This window comes from Takifugu rubripes, chromosome 21 (assembly GCF_901000725.2).
Source record: "Takifugu rubripes chromosome 21, fTakRub1.2, whole genome shotgun sequence".
In the NCBI taxonomy this organism is placed as follows: domain Eukaryota; kingdom Metazoa; phylum Chordata; class Actinopteri; order Tetraodontiformes; family Tetraodontidae; genus Takifugu; species Takifugu rubripes.
This window is the reverse complement of record NC_042305.1, coordinates 13,874,880-13,894,980: the sequence shown is the minus strand read 5'-3', so window position 1 is coordinate 13,894,980 and position 20,101 is coordinate 13,874,880. Positions and strand designations below refer to the sequence as shown.

Sequence of the window (20,101 nt, the reverse complement as noted above, 5' to 3'; positions counted from 1 at the left end):
TGAACCATGGAAATTCAGCTCGGACTGCGGCATAACAACAGGCGCACTGTTCAGGTGTGTTTAATATCCTCACGGTGAACAACGAAGTCTGTCTGTGCATGAAACGAGATACGTGCACAGGGACACCGGCCTGCGTGCGCACAAGTGCGTTTAAATCAGTGAAATATGAGGAACCTGAACGTGGGGGAGAGGATTGTTCTTCTCCAGCCTGTGGTTACGGGAGCAAAGTCGCTGACCGGACGCCAACGTGATCACGTTTAAGACTTTTAAAAGTGAACTTTTGGTTTGTCAAGACTCTCACGAAGTCAATGATTTCATTAGTCCAACATTTACATTGATACGATGTCATGAAAGTGTCCGTCATCAAGGCGGCTCGGGGGGGTCACAACCTGCAAGTGCAGACGCTGAAATGGAATCCTGCCTCTCGGACTGAGAAGCATTGTCCCACCTTATCGCCACCCATCAGTGGAAACTGAAACCTCTGAAGGCGACCATGGTGGAAGGTCAAGATATTAACCTTCACCGGTTCAAAGCCAGAACTGCTTCCTTATACAGGAATTCTTAAATTCTTGGGAGCGTGCAATTGTAATAAGGTGAGAGCGTTTTGGGATTGACGCATCAGTTTAAAACACTCCGCCTTAACTGTAATAAGAGTCTGTGACAACTCTGCAAACATATAAGATTTATTAAGGCTTTAAATCTGAACATGAAGCAAACGGATGTCACGGATAAACCACGTTTGTGGTTTAGAACACTTATTTGTAACTGGCTACAACCACCTGTTCCAGTGAATTTCCCCCTTAAATTACAATGTAATTATAGTGTCGAACCTCATATATCGACTTTAATTAACTTGCATTAAGTGCAGCCATTTTAAATGTTAGATATGAGAATAAAGGAAGTACATAATGGAGTGCATGGTACAGTGTAATTGTTTTAACTATCTAAGCAGATAATGTAAAACAGCTGAATGTTGTCAAAACCTATAAAAAATACATACAATGAGAATAATAAGGAATCGTGACAGATAAAAAAAAAACCTTCCTGGCTTCTTTTCTTCAGCATAATAAATAAGTGCACAGGTAAACTTGAAGGGGTTTTTAAAGTGATCAAAAACACTGAATAAAACATGCGAGGTCCAACATAAAGAAAAGCACAGTGTGTTGGAGAGAGAGAGAGGGAATGTAGGAGAGATGTATGGCTTCTGTGTGAGCGTCGTCCTAAATGTCGGAGCCCATCTCGGCACACTGTTTGTCTGATATGTGAGTAGCTAGAGACTCAATGATGTCCAAAAGCAGCAGCTGGCTGAGAGATCGCAGGTTGGGGAGCTTGGATACCTTCAGGAGGGGAGGAGAGGGGGGGAAAAATAAGTGCCGTAAATTTAAAAAAAGGAAAAAAAAAAAAATCAATGAGAGTAGAATGAGAAATAAGCTGTTTGGCTGCATGAAAATTCAAGATAAACAGGAAGAAGCAGGAACAGAACCCTAGCAGAATTCCTTTGAAGGAGGGAGAATTGAGCGCTTTGTTACGTGTTTGAAAAACAAGCAATAATCGGTGTTGCACTTTGACCCCGACTGTTCTGAGGTGCTTGTACAGCCGGCTGGACTGTAAACAGTCTCCTCTCTACGCTCAAGATGGGGGCTTTTCCACTAGGAGGCCTAATGTGGCCTATATGGTTAGCTCAGCTGCAGCAAGTGGGCAGCAAACCCCCAGGACTCCGGCCACAAGCCCACCCACCTTAATGAACTGGTGGACAATAATGTGCAGGCAGTGTTTCTTCATGTCCAGAGCCTGGGTCTTATCAGCCGCCTCTAGAATCTGAAGGAGAAAAGAAGGGATAAAGTGAGAGAAGAAATCATTTGTGGCATGGCACATTATGTTTAAATGCTCAGCTTTAATACCTGCAGAACATTCTCCACAGTAACGTTCATCTCCAGGTTCTGCTTGCAGTAAGCCTGCAGCCTGTTGTTGGAAAACCCATAATAATATGGGGCTGCAAATAGATAGCTGTTTATCACAGGTCAAGGATGTGGAAATTTAGCTGAAAATTCAAACAGCAAAAAAAGCCAGATCTACATGTCAATTTAGACATAAGACCTCATGTGTAGTTAGATGAATGGCCACTAGATGGCAGACTGGGACCTGAAACGCTTGTCTATTGAACATGAAACCTTCAAATCTGTTTATACAGCACATAAACTTGGTTTTAATCAACATACTTACGTAATTCTGATTGTATGGATAAAAACCAAGGGGTTTCAAATACAGCATATTCGTGCTGCCATTACACTTCCTCTCAGTTTGTCTCATTTCAGAAAAGGGATGTGATCCGTCACAGGTTGTGTTCATAATCTTCCTGGACAGTTTCTAGGCATAGCTGGAGGGAGTCCAGTTTGGGAACCACAGGATTTCATCTCTGCTTTGTGCAGATGATGTCCTATTGTCTTCATCAAACCAGGACCTCCAGCATGTACTGGTGTGGTTTGCAGCTGAGTGCAAAGCAGCTGGGATGAAAATTAGCACATCCAAATCCAAGGCCATGGTTCTCGACCGGAAAAGGGTGGTTTGCCCTCTCCAGGTTGGTGGAGAAGTGCTGCCTCATGTGGAGGAGTGTGAGATTGGCAGGCGGATCGGTGCAGCCTCTGCAGTTATGCAGTCGGTGTACCGGACCATTATGGTAGGGAGAGCTTTGTTGCAAGGCAAAGCTCTCTATTTACTACTCTCACCTCCCTTAGAGATCGAGTCCGAAGCTCAGTCACTCGGGAGCAGCTCCCAGTAGAGCTGCTGCTCCTTCGTGGCGAGAGGAGCCAGCTGTGGTGGCTCGGGCAGCTGTTTCGGATGCACCCTGGACGCCTCCTTAGGGAGGTGTTCCGGGCTTGTCCCACCGGGAGGAGGCCCCAAGACAGACCCAGGACACGATGGAGAGACTGTCTCTTGGCTGGCCTGGGAACACCTCGGAATACTCCCTGAGCAGCTGGAGGAAATGTCTGGGGAGAGGGAAGTCTGGGCATCTCTGCTTAGGCTGCTGCTCCTGTGACCCGTAAAGCAGAAGATGAGACAAGACGGGACGTGATCTAATTCATATTGTACAACTATAAGCTCAGAAAACCTGTTCAAACTGCCCTGGGAATGTTTTCTGTTGCGGTAACTGTTGACAGTCTCAATTTGAAAAGGATACAGAGAGTCTTCTGGTGGCATGTTGACGTCACCATAGTAGATGTATCGCAGCATGGAGTCAAAGGCCTGCTTACTCGGCACCATCTCCCCAATGGAGATATTAACCTGGCCGTCCTCAGGCATAAAGGAGCGGAACATTGCCTCAAAGTAACTGCAGAGCCACAATACAAACGTTGCTTACGCCGTCACAACATACACAAATGTAGGTGAACTGCATCAAGACCTTGAACGAGCTGCCAGGATGGCTTTATGAGCCGGACGTGGGTGTCCGTCCAACAGGAGGATGATGTCACAAAACTCCAGGCCGCCTCCTTCCAGGTAGGCCTTCATGTCCTGGACCAGGGAGGTGCCGATGTCCACAGGCTGGTCTGAGTACAATCTGGGAGGGGGTTGCTGCTTTCGCCGGACTATTTCCACTATCAGCGGAGTAGACAGATGTTCAAACTCTTTGGTCATGATCACCTGGTTGAAGTGTGACTCCTTCACCACAAAATTAAGGCAATGTTCCTGAAGGAGGAAGGAAGTTAAATATAATGAGTAAAAACTAGACTGGAAGTTGGTGCTACTCCAAAGATGGAGGCCTACCTTGAGCTGGTCCAGTTGCAGCTTGTTGGCGTTTTCGCAGACACTGAGTACGTTCTGCAGGTCCACCGACGCCTCAATATACTGCACGCACAGCTGCTCCAGACGGGAAAGCTTGAAACTCAGGGCCAGCTTGTACACATCCATGATTAAAAGAACGTCCTGAACGTGACCTGGAGGTGCAACCAAAGAGAGGACAAAGTGTTCGCTGTGTCGGCAGGTTCAGCTGAATCCTGAGAAGCAGAGCAACTGGCAGGGCGGAGGTACCTCTGCGGGGATACTGGATTTTGTCTGTGTAGAGGAACTGCATTAAGACTTCAAAAGGCTGGGCCTCCGCCTCTCTGATGAACACTTCTAACATAGGCTGGGTGCCTGATGGCCTGTGGCCTGCTGGGAGATCCCTCGAGGCGGCTTCGTCACTGTCTTCACTAGTCTCCTGTTTAGATTTCTGCACACAAATAAAAGAAATATTTATTTCCCAGCTGGAGTTCCTCTGAAGCATAGATATATTTCTTTTGGAAATAAAGTGTCCAAACCTGTCGTTGCCTATCCCTTGCCTGCAAGAGTTTTTTACGCAGCCATCGGCATCTTGCAGTCACTATGGCAATATGGCCCAACACGCGCGCCTCCTTCTGAGAACAACAGCAGGAGGATTTTAAAAGGATGAAAAAACCTGTTAAGAATAAAGTGTTTTCCAACAACACTAAGGTCAAATTTCCTCACCTCGCCCAGAATAAACTCCACATCACAGAACTGACGGTTTTCCCACAGTTTACCGTAGTCCTCGTGCAGAGTGCACTTTGGGTAGCACGAGAACTGCAGGAGTGAAAACGCTTTTGAAAAAGTACTTCATTAACACCGTGTGCCATTATTGCCATTTTGCTTAGTCAGAAATAGCAGACAATACTGAATATAGAGTTAAACGCCAAATTACAACAAAGAATGTGTTTGACACAAACCTGAAATCTGTACATTTCTCCGCTGCGCACGTTATTGTCCACAGTTCCTCCAAAGATGTACATGGCATCTTGTATCACGGCAGCAGCGTGGAAGAGTCTCCCACTGGGCATCTGAGTGGCACAGACAAAAAAAAACACTTTTCAAATCCAGAATGTATAAATAACCAAACAAAATGCATTTGTAGAAACTGGCACATGTTCACAACACAAGTTTACAGCATTTTCTTTTTCTAACAATGCAGAAAAGATAGAGTGTAATCAAATATTAACATTAGCATATCAGCATTAGATTCCTACCTCGCTGTCCAGACTTGGGTGGATCACCTCCCAGGTCTGAGAATCCACGTCGTAGCAGTGCAGCTCGTTGGGCAGCGTGTTATCGGCAGCACCTCCAAATACATAGAGGTGGCGGTCAAAGGCAACCATAGTGTGTCCATAACGTCTCTGGGGGGGTGGAGGGGAGCCCCGCAACAGGTGCTCTGTTGGGATGCGCGTCCACCTGAGAATATGAGATAATTATCAGTCTCGTGAGGCGCTGCTGAGAACTACCGGCTACAGAGGCATGAGTCGATACACACATGTGGCCTTTGAACTCAAACTGAAAGAGATTGTTGGTGATTTTGGCTCCACTCTGACCAGAGAACACAAACATCTTGTCCCTGCATACAGCTACAGGAAAGTTGCAACAGGATGGAGGAATCTCGCCGCTCTGATCAATCTGAAAGATGCAACCAAAGAGGCGTTAAAACAAAGCTGCGATGGTTGCTGCTGCTGCTGTCCAGCATCTGGTGATATACTGAAACATATTGGACTGGCCTCCTCCCAACATGCATGCTCTCGATCTTGTAGGCTGATGGTCCACATGTCGTTCAACCTGCCCACAGGGGAAAATTTCAACAAAATGTGCTACATTCAGGTCTACAAATGCATTAGAGAAGTGTTAAAAAGGTTAAATGTACCTGGCATTTCCATCATAACCAGCAAATATCCAGAGTTTATCACTGTAGACAGTGGCCCCATGAGCAGATCTCGCCACAGGCAGGCTGAAACAGAGCCGGTGGACAGTACAACTTAATGTGCCTCACTAACTATCCAATTTTACTGGGTTGTTTAATAAAGTTCTTCCTGATCTAAATTCACAAATTGCAATTACCTCCCTTCCACTTTCCATTCGGTCCACTGCCCTGTTGCAAACTTGTACTCAAAAAGGTCGTTTTTGTTTTTCAAATTTGAATTGGAGTAGATATCTCCAGTGTAGCCCCCTGGAACACAGTGTCACCAGATTCTTTAATCAATAAAATAATCGATTACATACTGAATGACATTCATCTGTGATGAGCGTGAAAACGGTGCACGCAGTTACCAAAAACAAACATGCTGCTCCCATAAACCACGGCTGAATGGTGATATCTGGGGGCAGGCGGGGTCCCAGTGGTGAAAGCTCTGGAGGGGATGCGAAACAAAGCCACGAATAAACACAGATGCAATGCAACGTAGATGAAGAGCTGCAGAATCATCATTTGCTGATCTCACCGACACCACGAACAGTCCTTCACGTCGAATCTGAGCAAGTCATTCAACATGTTCTTCCTAATAGGATATAACAAGTCAAGAGCTTGCTGATCTGAGGAAAAGTAATGTCAGTCGGTTCCAACTCACCCATTGTCGCCCCCAAACACGTAAATGGCATCTCTGTATGCCACAACAGTGTGTTTGCTGCGCCTAAATAAAGCAGAGACACGTCGAGATGAGAGAAATCTCCACTCGATCACGGAACGCCCGTCAGGATCTTACCTCGCACCGACGAACTCATCACAGGGGGGGAGTCTCCTCCATCGGTGGACGGTCTCAAACGGGCCAAAATTGAGCGTCAGATATTCGACGCTGTCGGAGCAGCTGTGGTCGAAATCAACACTCGGAGCAACTTTGGTTGATTTGCAGGACATGGTTGCTGCCGCTTCTCAATGCCACTCAGCGTCTACCGTGAACGCCATCTTTAGTATTACTATTCGGTGTGACAGCTGATATTTTGAATATTAATTGTCAGTTACAGTTAGTTATTATTATTATTTACAGTCAAGGAGTATGTCGACCAAAACGCACGAAGCTAGACTCTAAAGACTCCCATTAGCCGTAAGCTAGCCCTCTGTAGCGTTTCCACTGCCAACGCAACGAGAATAATTAACAAATTGGATTAAAAGTTTTGGCTACAAAACAGACGAGAAGCGTTTCGACACTCGAGATGGTCTACATAGAAAAAAAACTATGAGAATCGACACATTATAGCAAGTGAAACTGAGGATGTTGTTAAAGAGCAGTCTGTCACAGGCCCCCAGTTTCGTCACTTCCGGTGTCAAAATAAAAACATTTAATCTAAAAAAACTCAAAATACTTTGAATGTGTGTTTTCTTTTTTAAATTCTCTGAACAAAAATACAAATATATATCGTACACAAATGGGTGTTGCGTTATGTTCCTTTAATTAGGTGAGATGTTAAGGTTTAAATCATGCTTTATCTGCTACCTCATGGTTGAATATGAGGATTATCACTAAATAAACAAGTAACTCATATACTATGATTCTACTATGAATGAAAGTAATGATTTGCCTCATCATTTAAAATTACTTTATTGTAATTGTGCAGTACCACATAAAATAGATCAATGAGTTCGCAACTAATAAAAATACAACAGGTGTGATTTAAAAAAAACACTATGACTGTACCAATCATCTTGAATCTAAAAAACTGAATACATAATGGAAGGATCTTAATTAAATGTTTTAATTAATAACTGTCTCAGGTAGGCTGGAAACCTGTTTGTCCTATATAATACCATATTACAGCCGTTATGAACCTTTTGTGGCCAAAAAAGTCAGAACATTTCTAATTATCCCTCTATTTAGCACCCGAGAATTTAATATATCAGTCAGGTTATGTTGAAATCACACTTGAGAAACACATAGGCTGGTTTATTTAGCTCACGAGACAGGAGTGGTGTAATTTCACTGTGACAAGGTGATTAGTGATAGTTGACCTGTAGGATGGAAGGGTTTTCAAGATCTACAGAGAGGCATGTAAATAATGGTGGTGTTTTATCTCCTGTAGATGAGCCAGACTTTTATGTTCATCCATTCATCCTCTCATCACATCACATTTCATGAGCGTTAACATACAGTACAGTTCTTGAAAGCTGCCCGTTCTTCTCCTCATACAGCTCTGTCAGCTTTGGCATGTTGATTTCAGGACATGGAAGGGTTGTGCCAGACCGATTTGACTTGATTGACATGAACGATTCCACTGTGAAAGCTAAAGAAGTAATGTTTGAACAAGTCTCTCCTAAACCAGCGATACCCACGGAGTGATCAAACTTGATTTCGCAATTATCTTTTATCCAAATCCACAGCTTTGCCGGAGTCTCTGGGAATGGAGAAGCTGAAAAATGTAAGCAAAGATTGCATTATAAACCATACTTCATTAATTATTATGTCTGTTTGGTTCATTTACTTGGTGTTTAAATTGGGGTGCTCCACCCTCCTCAATATGCCAAACACGTTTTACTCCAAACGACAGAAAAAATGTGGGTTTACGGGATCCTGCAGACCAATATAAGGATCCTTGGCCTCTCAGCTGAGATGGCTGACCTCACCGGAGAGGACAACGCTGCCGTTTTCATGGGTAATTTGTGAATTACTTGCAGCAGATGTGCTGTCGTTCCAACAGTTCTCCCCTGGTGAAACCTTGTCGCTGCAGGACAGGTTACTGCACGATTACTACTATACATTATTAAAATTGTGGGAGATTTTCTAAATGACAGACAGCTAAATATGCTCTGGAGGAAAAGATGATAATTAAACCGTCTATTCTTGCTGCAAACTAATAAACTGTCTCATCAAATCTGTCAATGGCCGAATGGCTAATGAACAAACAAAAAACAATAATCTCTTATTTTTCTTTCGGCACCAGACCCAGCAGGTGTTAGCTGGTTTTCAATTTGTCATGTCAAACACAGCCATAAATTCCATGATTAATGTCTACCTTTAGTCAATGGCTCGTCAACATGTTACCGCCACCTCAAACAAAACCCCACCAAAAACCCAAAACCCTCAATTTGAATGAAGACATCCATATAATTTTCTTGGACATTTCATCATTCGGGTCATGATGCTGTTCCAGTCCAGTAAAGACTGGTAGAGACTGGTGTTTATGCTGTTGTTCTTAAACTGGCTTCAAGTTTTCTGCTGAACAAGAAAGTGTGAAGTCAAACTTTCTCTCATTTTGATTTAATAAAGAAGGAGCAGAAAAAGGAGGTGCGTGGAGGAGAATTTGAAGTAGATTAATGATAAATGGATTAATTGCATAGTTCACACAGTGGCGTTATTGATCGCAAAATAAAAAATAAAACAGAATTAAAATAAAATGCATTTGGACAAATTTATTTTTTATAAAGTGAAATACAGAGAAGGTTTTCTTGGTTTAGTTAGCAAAATACGAAGGCATTCCTCTTCATTTGCATGTAATTATGTGGTCTTTTGCAGCTCCTTTTTCATTATGTCCAATGAAAATGTCGTGCAAAATTGCAACATTTATTTAATTTAACTGATTTTGTCCCCCATAGACAGCAAATCTATGTTTTCCACTCATATTTCAGCCCTTCAGTTTCTTTCTTTCTTAATTTTTTTTTCTGCCCTTTACAAAACTTCACCACTTTTGAAAACAGACACAAATGGGACGCTTGACCTCACGTGCACATCCTGGTTAGGAATAGCAGACTTTCTGCAGCCTTTTATTAGATACAGAGCAGCACAAAATCAGATGAAGCTGTGAAATTATAAGACCTTGAAATAAAGACCTTGAATATTTGGGAGGATTGAGATCAGAATATCTCTAAAACATTGATTTGTACTCAGATTTCCCTCCTTTTAAAATTCCTTTAGAACTGAATCACCAGTTGATGATGTCACGGACGCGGCCCCACAGCTTGGTAATCCACAGGTTCACTCCGAGTTCAGTCAAGTACTGAATCTCCGGCATCAACATCTTGCGGCACAGTTTACGGTGCTCCTTGTCCACGTTCTTCTTGATGTTGTAACCCATTATGGACTTCTCTCCGATTGGCTGCCAAGGCTGCATGTCGGTCTCCTGGATGCTGCCGGCCTCCACAGCATGGCCGCCTTCGATGCAGATGGACGCCATCTCTGCGTTCCTTTTCCTGAGCTCCGCCACGTCGTCGGCCATTCGCCCTTGTCCGTATGCGTCCACTTTCTTCCAGAATGTCTGGTTGAAATGCTGGTATAGTTTCCAGTCAATGGCGTTCCACTGGAGAGCTCTGGCCCTCAGCTCAGGGGTCAGTTTAGACACAGTGGATCCTTTACGGGCGTTGAGTTTAAAGAAGAGCAAGTCATCCATCTCCCAACAGAGGGCCTCCTTGAGAAGGATGAGGGATTCCTCAAAATATTCCACCAGCATGACCAGTTGAAAATGCTCTGTGACAAATTGGATTCCCTCGCCCACCCGTGGATCATCCAGATCCAGGGTGTTGTCCTGGCCGAAGTCAAAGAACAGCAGGTTTTTGAGGTAGAAAGCGTTAAAACCCTCTGGGTCGAAGTAGTGCTGGGGGTCACGAAGGAACTCACTCAGCTTGTCATCACCTGGGATCTTCCAGGTAAAAGGAACCAGTCGGCCAAAGTAGTGGAAGGAGGATTCGAAGAGTTCTGCGGGATCTCGCAGGATTGTGATGTACGAGGTGTCTGCAGGGAGCAGCTTGGCCACCTCGTGCACGTTGAACCGCATGTGATTACAGATGACGTTGAAACACATCCCAGGCCTGTAGTCTTTGACCTGGGAGCGCTGGAAAAACGACGGATAAAAAAAGTCATTTCTGCCGCTGGGGAAGGCAAATGTGAGCCGATGCTTCTCTCCGAAACGGAAGAGGATGTTGAGGAAGGTGCTGCTGGCCGTTTTGTGGGTCTTCATGAACATGATGTCCATTTTTGGAGAGCAGCTCTGGCCCGCAGCTTTCTGCGAGCTGTTGGTGGCCGTCTTGCGTTGCATCTTGGATGGACGGTGGGAGCACGAGTAAGGCACTGGAACCCTGCCCGGAGGAGAACAAAATGGCGTAAGGAGGGTGAGCGACTGTTTAGAGGACACTCAATATGTGTGCAGAAGGTGGAGGTGCACGTCTCACTCGGGACGGCTGATGTGGACCTGCATGGTGTTGAGGCAGTAGAGCAGGATCGTGCAGGTGGTCAGGAAGGTGCCCAGGAGCAGACCTTTACAAACCGATCTCCACTGCCTCCCTTGTCTGCCAGCCATGGTCCAGAAAGAGAACTACACCTTATACAGTACAAGAAAATATGATTAGAAGTTCATATTCTTGAGCTAAGAATGAAAACTACAAAGTTATCTGCTGTTTAGGGAGGCTATGTGAACACACAGACATAACCGTATGATTTCTGAGGGCATTCCTAACTGCGGGACCTCACATAACAAATTAGTCAAGGTTTCCACATGTAAAAAGTGAAACAGCACCTCTGATGATATTGCGCACACTTGTGTTGCTGCGTCTGCTGATGCTTGGCTGAAAACAACTTATTAGCGCCTTTAAAAATTGGTGGGTTATAATTTCGGAGTGCACAATGTTTTCGGCAGATAAACCACGAACGCAGCCATAGGTCAACTGCGTGGACATTTTAAACACAGGGTGCTGTCAAAATGACAAGGTTAGTTTCAAAATGACATACCCGGGACTGGAAATGGCACTGCATTATTTCATTAGTGGCACAAATTAAATAATGCATTGCCATGGAAAGTGATATTGTACTCCCCCCTGCGGCTCGCAGGTAAGACGATCCACCTGCTGACTCATCTAAGAGAGTCCCACACTCACCAGCTAGAATTAAGAGCATTAAAAGACCCGATGTGATCCCATTATCTGAATACAAAACAGGATCTGCAGATCATTACTGTTTTTCCCCATTATGTTGCTTTGCAAACTCAACAGGTGCCCCTATATGATGCACCATGCAAAAGAAAATGTAAATACAAATGTGTTTTACACACACTTTCCATCAAAGGGAAAAATGATCCGGATGTTACTCAGCCGATTCCTCGCTGGACTGTTCATTTCTGTCTTTTCCAAAGATTTTGAACTGTACATTGTTCACTGATGCAGAAACATAGCCGTGGTTCAAGACCAGCCTCTGTAAAGATGTTGAATGTATCCTTTCATACAGCAGTCCATGAACCAGCCTGAATGTTGCAATCTGACATTGTTGAAGCCGAACATGGTGGGTGCTGAGCTTTAGCCCAGCAGGAGAGAGAAATAAACCCTTAACATACTACAACTGCAACCACTGAATCTACCATCCCAGCCCTCATGGACAAATGACTAGTTTGTATTTCTTGATATGACTGCAAAGGGAAAATTCAATAACTCTTTCAAACTTGTATTTCTAAGTGACACATTCGAGAGTTGTTTTTCATTTCAAGTGTAAAAATGTAATTAAAGGCATCATTGCTTGCTTATTCTTGTGTTTGTTGCCCTGCTCTGGTGGTCTGTGTCCTACTCTGAGTTTTAATTAAAGCAGCATGTAACCATGATCTCTTCCAACAATTTAATCTTAAGTAACTCACCCTTTATTGGTCTCAAGTGTATCATTCATTATTCATTTCATCCAGATGGGACTAAAAGTTGCTATCCTGGCGTCTTTCTCAAAATATTCTCCAGACAACTTTCCTCCATCCAGGAAACACAACAAACCTAACCCAACTCTGAGTTTTAAATAGCAGTGTCCCAAATCCCAGCAGAACTAGATCAGAAACTCAACACTGTGTTGAGAATTTACTATATCACTTACAAAACACCTCAGGGGAAAGAAAGAAGGGTTTCTGCATTAAAAAGTATCTCACCTCATACACGAGTCCAAAAAAACCCCTTTGTGTTCTGCTGCATGATCTATTTCCACTTCCAGATGGCTACAATAGGCTGATCGTGCTCCTGCTGGGTTTCTATCCCTAATCTGGATACACACATACCGTTAGCAACACAGCAAGGTCCCACGCTCCCCTTATCACACGTCCAGGGTTACAGAGCTCATTCATTGGATTGCTTCTCCTCTTTCTCTGTGCTCACACACCTGATGCCCTGAGCTACCTGCTGCCGATCCTCCTCCCTCACATCTAAAAGTGACTGTGCATGAAAGACACAGCAGGGGAGGCTCACTTCGCCGCCCATTGCGTCATGCACTCTGTCAGGGGACACGCACTTGTCAGTGAGTCCGAGGATGGGGTTAAAAGGGAAAGGGTGGGAGGAGAGCCACTATAGTGGCTTTTCTGTGTCTGCATACAGAGGGCTATTGAGCACAAACACACAAGTCTAAGCTGCGAGCTGACAGAAGGGGAGCAAAACAACACAAAAAAAAGAACAAACGCGCAAAGCCAAAGGACAAAGTCTCTGATTGTGGGACTCCATCAAGGTTTCTCTGCTCTATTGTTTTGAAATCCTCATTCGGCATCTGAGTAAATAGACATTATAGGTAGAACGTGCATGGCGTAGGGATTAAAACTGGTTAACGGGCAATTATGCAGAGCAGCACGGCACATTGTCACGCAGCACTATGATGCACAAGATGGGTTTATTTTTAAAGTGGAAATCCGTGGGTGTATTACAGTTAAATAATTCTGCACATGTGAATTTCAACATTCAGTAAAGCATCTTTACTGAACGAGCACTAACAATAGTGAGTCTGTCTGGGTTTTATCAACAGGAAGCATCAATATGTGCTGATAAACTCAAGAGACAAAGGTTTAGTCATAAAAGGGACACATGTATCTAGGCAGCTCATCTGTCACACCACAACCATACACACACGCACACACACACGACACTGCTGCTTTTGTTGGGCAAGGCACGCCTTCGCCTGCTGGCACCCAGAGTGCCAGGCTGAGACCCGGACTGAGTGGGCCGGCACTGGAATCTAGATCAGGGCGGCAAAGAGCGTCATGGACTGAATGAGGAGATTGAAAATGAGGAATTATCAGACGGGCCTTTGACAACCCCCCGCCGGCAAGATGATGTCGAACAGGGCAGAGGGGCTTATGGTTCTCCGTCAGTAACGCCCACCCAACAACACAGGGCAGTGACCTTTGACCCTACACCATCAAAAGAGGCGGACATGTGGACAAGAACAAGCTATGTGAGGAATCATTTATATCAGTATTGTTTTATTTTAAAATACACCAGACTGTTCCAAGCATATTTCTTAGAATAAGGTCAAACAACTTGTGGAATCTAGAATAGCTGAAACAAAAGAACATAAAGAAAAACATCACCTCTTACATTAATAATTCTACATTTAGCGTGTTCCACATCCTGTGTTTGATTCTGACAGAGGTGAATGAGACCACACCCTCAGAGTTGTCACACATGACACAGGCGATTCTTTGAAGGTCCGACTTTCAAAAACATCGATAAACCGGTCACTTCCTGGCTTTCTTCTTTTTGGATTTTTCAGCATCGTCATGCGCCTTCCTCTTGGCAGCCAGCTTGTTGGCCTGTAAGAAAAGAATGAATTGTTGTTCAGGCATTTCAGAAGCCAGTGACCAGGGCCTAGGCTGAGCATAAATTGACTCTACAGGTGAGGGCTGCACTATAACGTTGAACATTGTCAGGCTCTGATAAGATATCTGATAACGAGAAGAATGAATCCAATGTTAAAAATGCAAATGTCGATACGACCGCAGTGTTAAATGGAACCAACCTCTCGAATCTTTCTCTTCTTTCCAAACATGATCTTGTTGTAGAGATACTTCTCTTTCTTCTTCATCATCATGATGGCCAATCGTTTTTCCTCTGCTTTTTCCTCTTGCTCCCGACGTACCGGATCTTCAATCCTCATTTTTCCTGGGGTGACTTTGACTTGCAAAGACTGAAAAGGCCACAAAAATCATGATAAGAAACAAAGCAAAAGAGAGCTGTGGAGAAGAAACGGATTCAAAAAGCTCTTACCTTGCCCTGTGATCTTTGCTTTTCCATCTTCTGAAGACTCTTTTCATCTCCCTTTTCATCATCTTCATCCTCTTCATCTTCCTCCTCATCATCTTCCTCCTCCTCCTCATCTCCCTCCTCCTCCTCCTCCTCTTCTTCTTCCTGATCCTGGGCTAAAATTCAGATAAGATGTAACCTAACTCTGGAATTTGACTTTGACAACAAGGGAAACTCCATCTGTTAGAACTACTGTAGTTCTACATAAAACATTAACCTGGCACACTCCCTGGGTGTGGCCACAAAGGACACACCCACTGTGGCCACACCCAGGGAGTGTGCCCCATTTAGCACTTAGGGGCGTGGTTACGATGGGCAGAATTGACACCTAACAACACTTATGTGATGTATTAACATGAGAATGCTGGAAGAGATAAGTCGTGCAGTTTTGTACCAGGTTGTTCTCCTCGTTGTAGAGCCAAGATCTTTAATTTCTCTGGCGGCACATAGTCTCCCTCTTTCTCCTCAACGAAGGGAGACAGGTGGGGGGGCAGAGTGACTCCCAAGAAATAGTCTTCGACAGGCAGGAGGATTTTGGCATTGATGCAATCGAACACCCACTGGGGCTGAACGTAGTATCTAAGGACACAGGGTTGAATGGGAAAATACTTTGATCATGACTAAAATGAAATGCGAAAGTATTTTTTAAAGACGACGGCCTTCTTGGCCCTTACCTGTTGATGTATTGTTTGTCAATATTTGGTCGGTCAACTATTTGATGTGTGATAGTCTCATCCGTCATCTCAAATGTGCTGCCGATGCAAACAGACTTGTCCCAGGACACCTGGCCTCCGAAACACCTGAAGGTAGAAACAAAACAAAAACCCATCAAAATATTAGTAGCGTCTGCGGAGCTGGAAGTCTGGGCGTCTCTGCTTCAGCTGCTGCCCCAATGACCCAGTTCAGGAGAAGATGAGACCAAACAAAAATGATCCAGATGAAGTTTCCTACGCGTCCCCTCCCTCCCTCTGTCACTCACCGAATGACAAAGGCCAGTGACTCTCTGGGGGTCTCCCTGTTAAGGAAGAACTTGAGCCCCTCAAAAAGCTTTTTCTGAGCCTCCAGCTGTTTCTGTTCCTTTTCCTGTGCCTCCATCTTCGCCATATCCTCCTGAAGGAAAGAAATCATGATTAGTATGTTTTTGTAATCCTAATAAATATTTTAAAGAGACCATCCTGCATTTAGCTACAGTTTGATTCTGCATTAAATGTGAGGATTCCGTCGATCTGTTGTCAGGCATGTAGCAGTGTTGGGAATTTAAAAAGTGAAGGAATGAAAACCAAAATCAAATACTAAACTGTGCAAAGGTCAAGAGTTTGTTTGGAGTCTGCACCTTTACAAAAGTTGAAAAGGTTGAAGGAAAGTTTTGTTTGCACAGTCTAAATTCAACCACAATCTCTCTCGGTCTGGAGAAGCAGGAACTGTTTAAATGCTGAGATGTGTTTGAATAACCCCTAATTATTAACTACATTTTTAACTTACAACAGACTCACTAAAATTACGAGGTAAAAATATGCCTTGAAAATCTGAAGAAATATTGAAAATCAATATGCAAGTTGGTGAGTTGGAAAAGAGGCTGCTGTTCCTGGTACAGTATGTCTCATCCAGTTTAATAATTAGTTACAGTATAACCAGGAAACACTTCTGATATTTTGAGCCAACCAGTTTGAAAGAAACCTGAAATGAACCATAACATGTATTATTCCACAAGGTCTCATGACTTGAAAGCTAGAACTGCTTATTAGAATACTTCTATTGTGGCTCTGTAAGGTGCAATGTGTGAGGCTCGACCAAATTTATTCATATAGATTATTGGCGTCAGTATTTTTGGGGGGATTTTGGTGCATCCCCGGCTACAACCACAACGGTGAAGTGATACAGCGTAATTTGAGCATGTAAAATTTGAATGTGGTGTGATAATTCAAAGGTTGTAGATAAAACAAACGCACAGAAAGTCACTGTGGCAAAAAAGACCCCAACATGTTCAGGAGCAAAATGAGAAGTTTAAATATCCCCAGTCGCATCTGAAGATATTAACTCTCACCTCTGTCCTCAGAGACCAATTAGTTCATCACCTGCTGCATGTGCTGATGGAATTGCTTAGTTATTATAATTGGGGTGGAAGTGCTAATTTAGCATTTCCTACAATTTTTGGTTCTCTAATATTTTTTTGATTTAATGTCTAAATAACTCTGCCTTTGTAAGTAACTGATACATCCAAATAGTCAGCTGCATTCAGATGTTTCTATTTATGTAGTGGCAGCATTCAAACAAATAGAATCTTGTTCAAATTAATGAACTGCAGCTTGTGCTGATTATTTCTCAGCCTGTTCGATTGATTAATTTAATGCCCATACTTTGAAACGCATACTTTTTTGGAGTTTTTGGAGACGGGCACATGTTTCGATTACAAAAATAGAACTCACCCCATCAACAGGAAATTGGTCAACTTCAGCCTCCTCATCCTCGGCAGAAATCACACGTGCAAGACTGGAACTCAGAGCGGACAGTTTCTGCAGAATGACAGAACACACCGGAGTAAAAATAATCCCCACACATCATTTGCATAACTCTCATCAGATGTGCTGGTTACGAGGATGAAGTAATGTGACCTAGCTTGTGATGAATACCATTTAACCCACCTGTGCTGTGACGTTTTGCAACATTCAGCATTTCAGAGCTAACGAGCTGGTTCCAGTTGGAGTCATCCATGGTTACTCTTAGTTGCTCTCATTAATCAATGGTAAACGCCAATGTTTTGCAAAAGGGACTAACTAATCTCACATTCAATCATATAAACTCATCTGAAGATCCACTAGTGATGAGAATTTTAGTCTTGCAAACTGGTCAAAAGTGTTCGAAAGTTACGCAGCTGACGTTATTTCCTTTCATGACTTCATGATCTTTCTCTGATGTAGTGGTGTGTTCAGTGTTATTGAGCAAGGAAAATCACACAAGCAGACATACAGAAGTCATGATGCCAGGAAGCTCACCTCTAAATAGCTTTCTGAGTTCATGGCATAGTCTTCATCATCTTCTCTCAACTGAGACTCTGTTTTTGTGTCAATCTTAAAATAGAGAAAGAAAACAAGAGAATAGTAATGTGTAATCTGACTAGTGAACAATTATACAGTTATTGGTGATCCCTGTAAATGATATGTTGAATTTAACGGAAGTACATTAGAGTATATCAACTTAAGAGTGGGAAATATATGCATTCTTGAAATGTTGTGCTATTAGCGGTATATAAATACTGTATAAATCTTTAAAAAAAAAAACAACAACAACACCAAAATATACCTTTGGTGGGTAGGCCAGGTTGAGGGAATGGTAAAGTCTGAAGTTTACAAACCCCAGAAGAGTGGTGTACACCTCTGTGAAAGTTGCCATTACCCTGTAGTCGACATCTGTTGGGTGCTGAAAGAGACACAGCAGTTGAATGATAGCAAACTCCATGAATGCAGAAGTAAATATCTAATTAGAATAAATACAGAAGGGGATAGATATGAATGATTCTCAAAATATCCTGTGGCAAAGGATGATTTTATCATTTACAGAGCCATCTTAGATCTTTTTATCAAACTAGCCCTTCACTGCACATTATTTACTTACGTCATGAGCGAACTGATATGGCACCAACCATGTTACAAGCTGTCCCATCACTTCAGCCTGGTAATATATTCCCTTGATGGAAATAAAAACCTTTTGGGAACAGAGAAGTGCCGTTAGCGAACAGTGGTGACAGAATACAAAGATAAACACAATATGAGATATCTTGATATGTCTCAAAGAAGTACAGGTGGCTGCTGTTTACTGGCACCTTTCTGAGCGCACGGGATGTAATGACAAAGTTCATCCACTCCACAGTGAGGCGCCTGCAGAGCTGGATGGTCTGAACGTGACATTTTCCTGTCCGAGCAAAGGTAGAGAAAAGAAAGCACATGCAGAGGGCATCATCGATATCTCGGAGAGCATCGATAAAGGTGGGATACCTGCCACAAACCAAACAAAAAAGTGTGAGGCAACACAAAACATGATACATTTAAAATGAATGCAAAAAATGCCTGATGCACTGATATTTTAATATGACTTGATTCAGAGAAAGTAATTTAAGCTCATCTATGCCTCCAAGTGCTGGGGGGAAAGAAGTCTTACCTTTCTTTGATAATATGGTCCAATTTATAGGTTGGCTTGTTTTCTCTCAGTCTCTCTACAGAAGACCACTCTGATTTACTGCGAGCCTTTTTAAGTTTGCGTACAAATACCTACAAAGAGCATAGTAGTGGAGTGGAAATGAATAGGATGTTTTCCAACCATACACTCACACTTTGGAAATTTACGTCACCAGGTGTGGAAAAACAGGCCATCTATGATACCTTATAGTCTCTGAACTTGCGAACGACTGGCTCATGCAACAAGAAGCGTATGTCTTTGAGCAGGTAGAAGGTCCGTGGAGCCGTAGAACCCTTGTTCACCTTCTTCTTGTGTTTGGGCTCATGAGGATAGATGCCTTTAATTATACATAATCGCCTAAAATGAGAAATCAAAAATTATTATGTATGCATGGACACAATAACTATTGGTGTTTCAGCCTGCGTCAATTTTCGGTATTTTTCCAATGTTTTCTGTGGTAAAAGACACAGTAATAAATCACCCATTTATTTCTTGAAACATGTGTTCTAGCAAACAATGAATTACTTTAATAAGTATAATAGTGAATGTATGTAAAAATGATCAGTCACTGCTACGATCTGATATAATTAAATATTACATCGCAAGCAGATTGGTGATCCTCCACGTTAACCTCATTAATGTGTTCATTTTACCTGAAATCGGGTAGACTCAATTGCAACTTCTTGCGTGCTTTATTTCTGGTGATGTAGTTAGTAGCAGAGCCCCTCTCAAACTGCAAAACACGAGCAACTTATTACACGAAACATTGACCCTTAACAACTTACTTTAAAAATCAGATTAAATGCTAACCTGCGCTATATTGTACCGTTACAGAAAAACCAACCTGGATTAGCTGTGGTAGCTAACTGACTAGCCATGGTAATGTTTATATGCTGTTGACGATGACACAAGGTCAGCTCTTACCTTTTTCTTCTGAAGACCACCCATTTTAAAAAGCGTGAATAGGCCGTCAGATGATAAATTAAATGTCTTCAAATCAAATGTAATGTAAAAAACAACAGAGCACCATCACCAAGAGTCAACGCACGTGTTGTTTGACGTGCGCGGAAGAGGCAGGGAGAGAAAACGAGAAGGACCAGGAAGGGTTGCCCGATGAGCTGCCTGTGCAAAAAGAAAAGATTTCCCTCAACATCAGATAGTTTAATG

The 20,101-nt window shown here is 43.1% G+C and overlaps 3 protein-coding genes across 8 annotated transcripts; all 3 read right to left on the bottom strand.

Annotated features, from left to right (window-relative positions):
* Positions 1–668: 668 nt before the first annotated feature.
* lztr1 (leucine zipper like post translational regulator 1) lies at positions 669–7,080 on the bottom strand. 3 transcript variants are annotated; one of them, XM_003974918.3, is made up of 19 exons: positions 6,513–7,078; positions 6,378–6,440; positions 6,252–6,308; positions 6,082–6,161; positions 5,872–5,980; positions 5,678–5,761; positions 5,535–5,592; positions 5,297–5,436; positions 5,016–5,217; positions 4,719–4,829; positions 4,483–4,575; positions 4,296–4,391; positions 4,027–4,207; positions 3,763–3,932; positions 3,401–3,684; positions 3,179–3,328; positions 1,902–2,007; positions 1,738–1,818; positions 669–1,337 (listed from the first exon to the last, which is right to left on the bottom strand). In XM_003974918.3, exons 1-19 carry the CDS (start codon positions 6,662–6,664, stop codon positions 1,221–1,223), a joined length of 2,334 nt encoding a protein of 777 aa, XP_003974967.1. In that variant the 5' UTR covers positions 6,665–7,078; the 3' UTR covers positions 669–1,220. The 3 variants fall into 3 exon arrangements, with proteins under 3 accessions (XP_003974967.1, XP_029685786.1, XP_029685785.1); XM_029829926.1 differs by lacking the exons at positions 669–1,337; positions 1,738–1,818; positions 1,902–2,007 and adding an exon at positions 2,021–3,031 and having other exon boundaries at positions 3,110–3,328; positions 4,296–4,388; positions 6,513–7,080; XM_029829925.1 differs by lacking the exons at positions 669–1,337; positions 1,738–1,818; positions 1,902–2,007 and adding an exon at positions 2,022–3,031 and having other exon boundaries at positions 3,110–3,328; positions 6,513–7,080.
* A 2,377-nt stretch (positions 7,081–9,457) lies between these two features.
* gal3st1a (galactose-3-O-sulfotransferase 1a) lies at positions 9,458–12,931 on the bottom strand. 4 transcript variants are annotated; one of them, XM_029830259.1, is made up of 3 exons: positions 12,754–12,931; positions 10,904–11,052; positions 9,458–10,810 (listed from the first exon to the last, which is right to left on the bottom strand). In XM_029830259.1, exons 2-3 carry the CDS (start codon positions 11,029–11,031, stop codon positions 9,661–9,663), a joined length of 1,278 nt encoding a protein of 425 aa, XP_029686119.1. In that variant the 5' UTR covers positions 11,032–11,052; positions 12,754–12,931; the 3' UTR covers positions 9,458–9,660. The 4 variants fall into 4 exon arrangements, with proteins under 4 accessions (XP_029686119.1, XP_003975041.1, XP_011614071.1 ...); XM_003974992.3 differs by having other exon boundaries at positions 12,628–12,930; XM_011615769.2 differs by lacking the exon at positions 12,754–12,931 and adding an exon at positions 12,352–12,604.
* A 983-nt stretch (positions 12,932–13,914) lies between these two features.
* Positions 13,915–19,882, bottom strand: pes (pescadillo). The gene is made up of 15 exons (XM_003974916.3): positions 19,859–19,882; positions 19,588–19,667; positions 19,138–19,291; positions 18,917–19,026; positions 18,582–18,753; positions 18,374–18,463; positions 18,062–18,178; positions 17,755–17,829; positions 17,188–17,274; positions 15,741–15,871; positions 15,436–15,561; positions 15,156–15,340; positions 14,726–14,877; positions 14,478–14,645; positions 13,915–14,271 (listed from the first exon to the last, which is right to left on the bottom strand). Exons 1-15 carry the CDS (start codon positions 19,880–19,882, stop codon positions 14,197–14,199), a joined length of 1,746 nt encoding a protein of 581 aa, XP_003974965.1. The 3' UTR covers positions 13,915–14,196.
* Positions 19,883–20,101: the final 219 nt, after the last annotated feature.

Excerpts from the sequence above, each read along its gene's own strand:
- lztr1 (XM_029829925.1), bottom strand. The coding sequence starts at position 6,664 with ATGTCCTGCAAATCAACCAAAGTTGCTCCGAGTGTTGATTTCGACCAC. Across the intron at positions 6,162-6,251 it reads AAGGACTGTTCGTGGTGTCG|AGCTTTCACCACTGGGACCC; the intron begins GTGAGATCAGCA and ends CATCCCCTCCAG. Across the intron at positions 5,593-5,677 it reads GGTTATGATGGAAATGCCAG|GTTGAACGACATGTGGACCA; the intron begins GTACATTTAACC and ends CCCTGTGGGCAG.
- gal3st1a (XM_029830259.1), bottom strand. The coding sequence starts at position 11,031 with ATGGCTGGCAGACAAGGGAGGCAGTGGAGATCGGTTTGTAAAGGTCTG. Across the intron at positions 10,811-10,903 it reads GTCCACATCAGCCGTCCCGA|GGTTCCAGTGCCTTACTCGT; the intron begins GTGAGACGTGCA and ends TCCTCCGGGCAG.
- pes (XM_003974916.3), bottom strand. The coding sequence starts at position 19,882 with ATGGGTGGTCTTCAGAAGAAAAAG. Across the intron at positions 19,027-19,137 it reads GCAAGTTCAGAGACTATAAG|GTATTTGTACGCAAACTTAA; the intron begins GTATCATAGATG and ends TGCTCTTTGTAG. Across the intron at positions 18,179-18,373 it reads CATATCAGTTCGCTCATGAC|CACCCAACAGATGTCGACTA; the intron begins GTAAGTAAATAA and ends TGTCTCTTTCAG.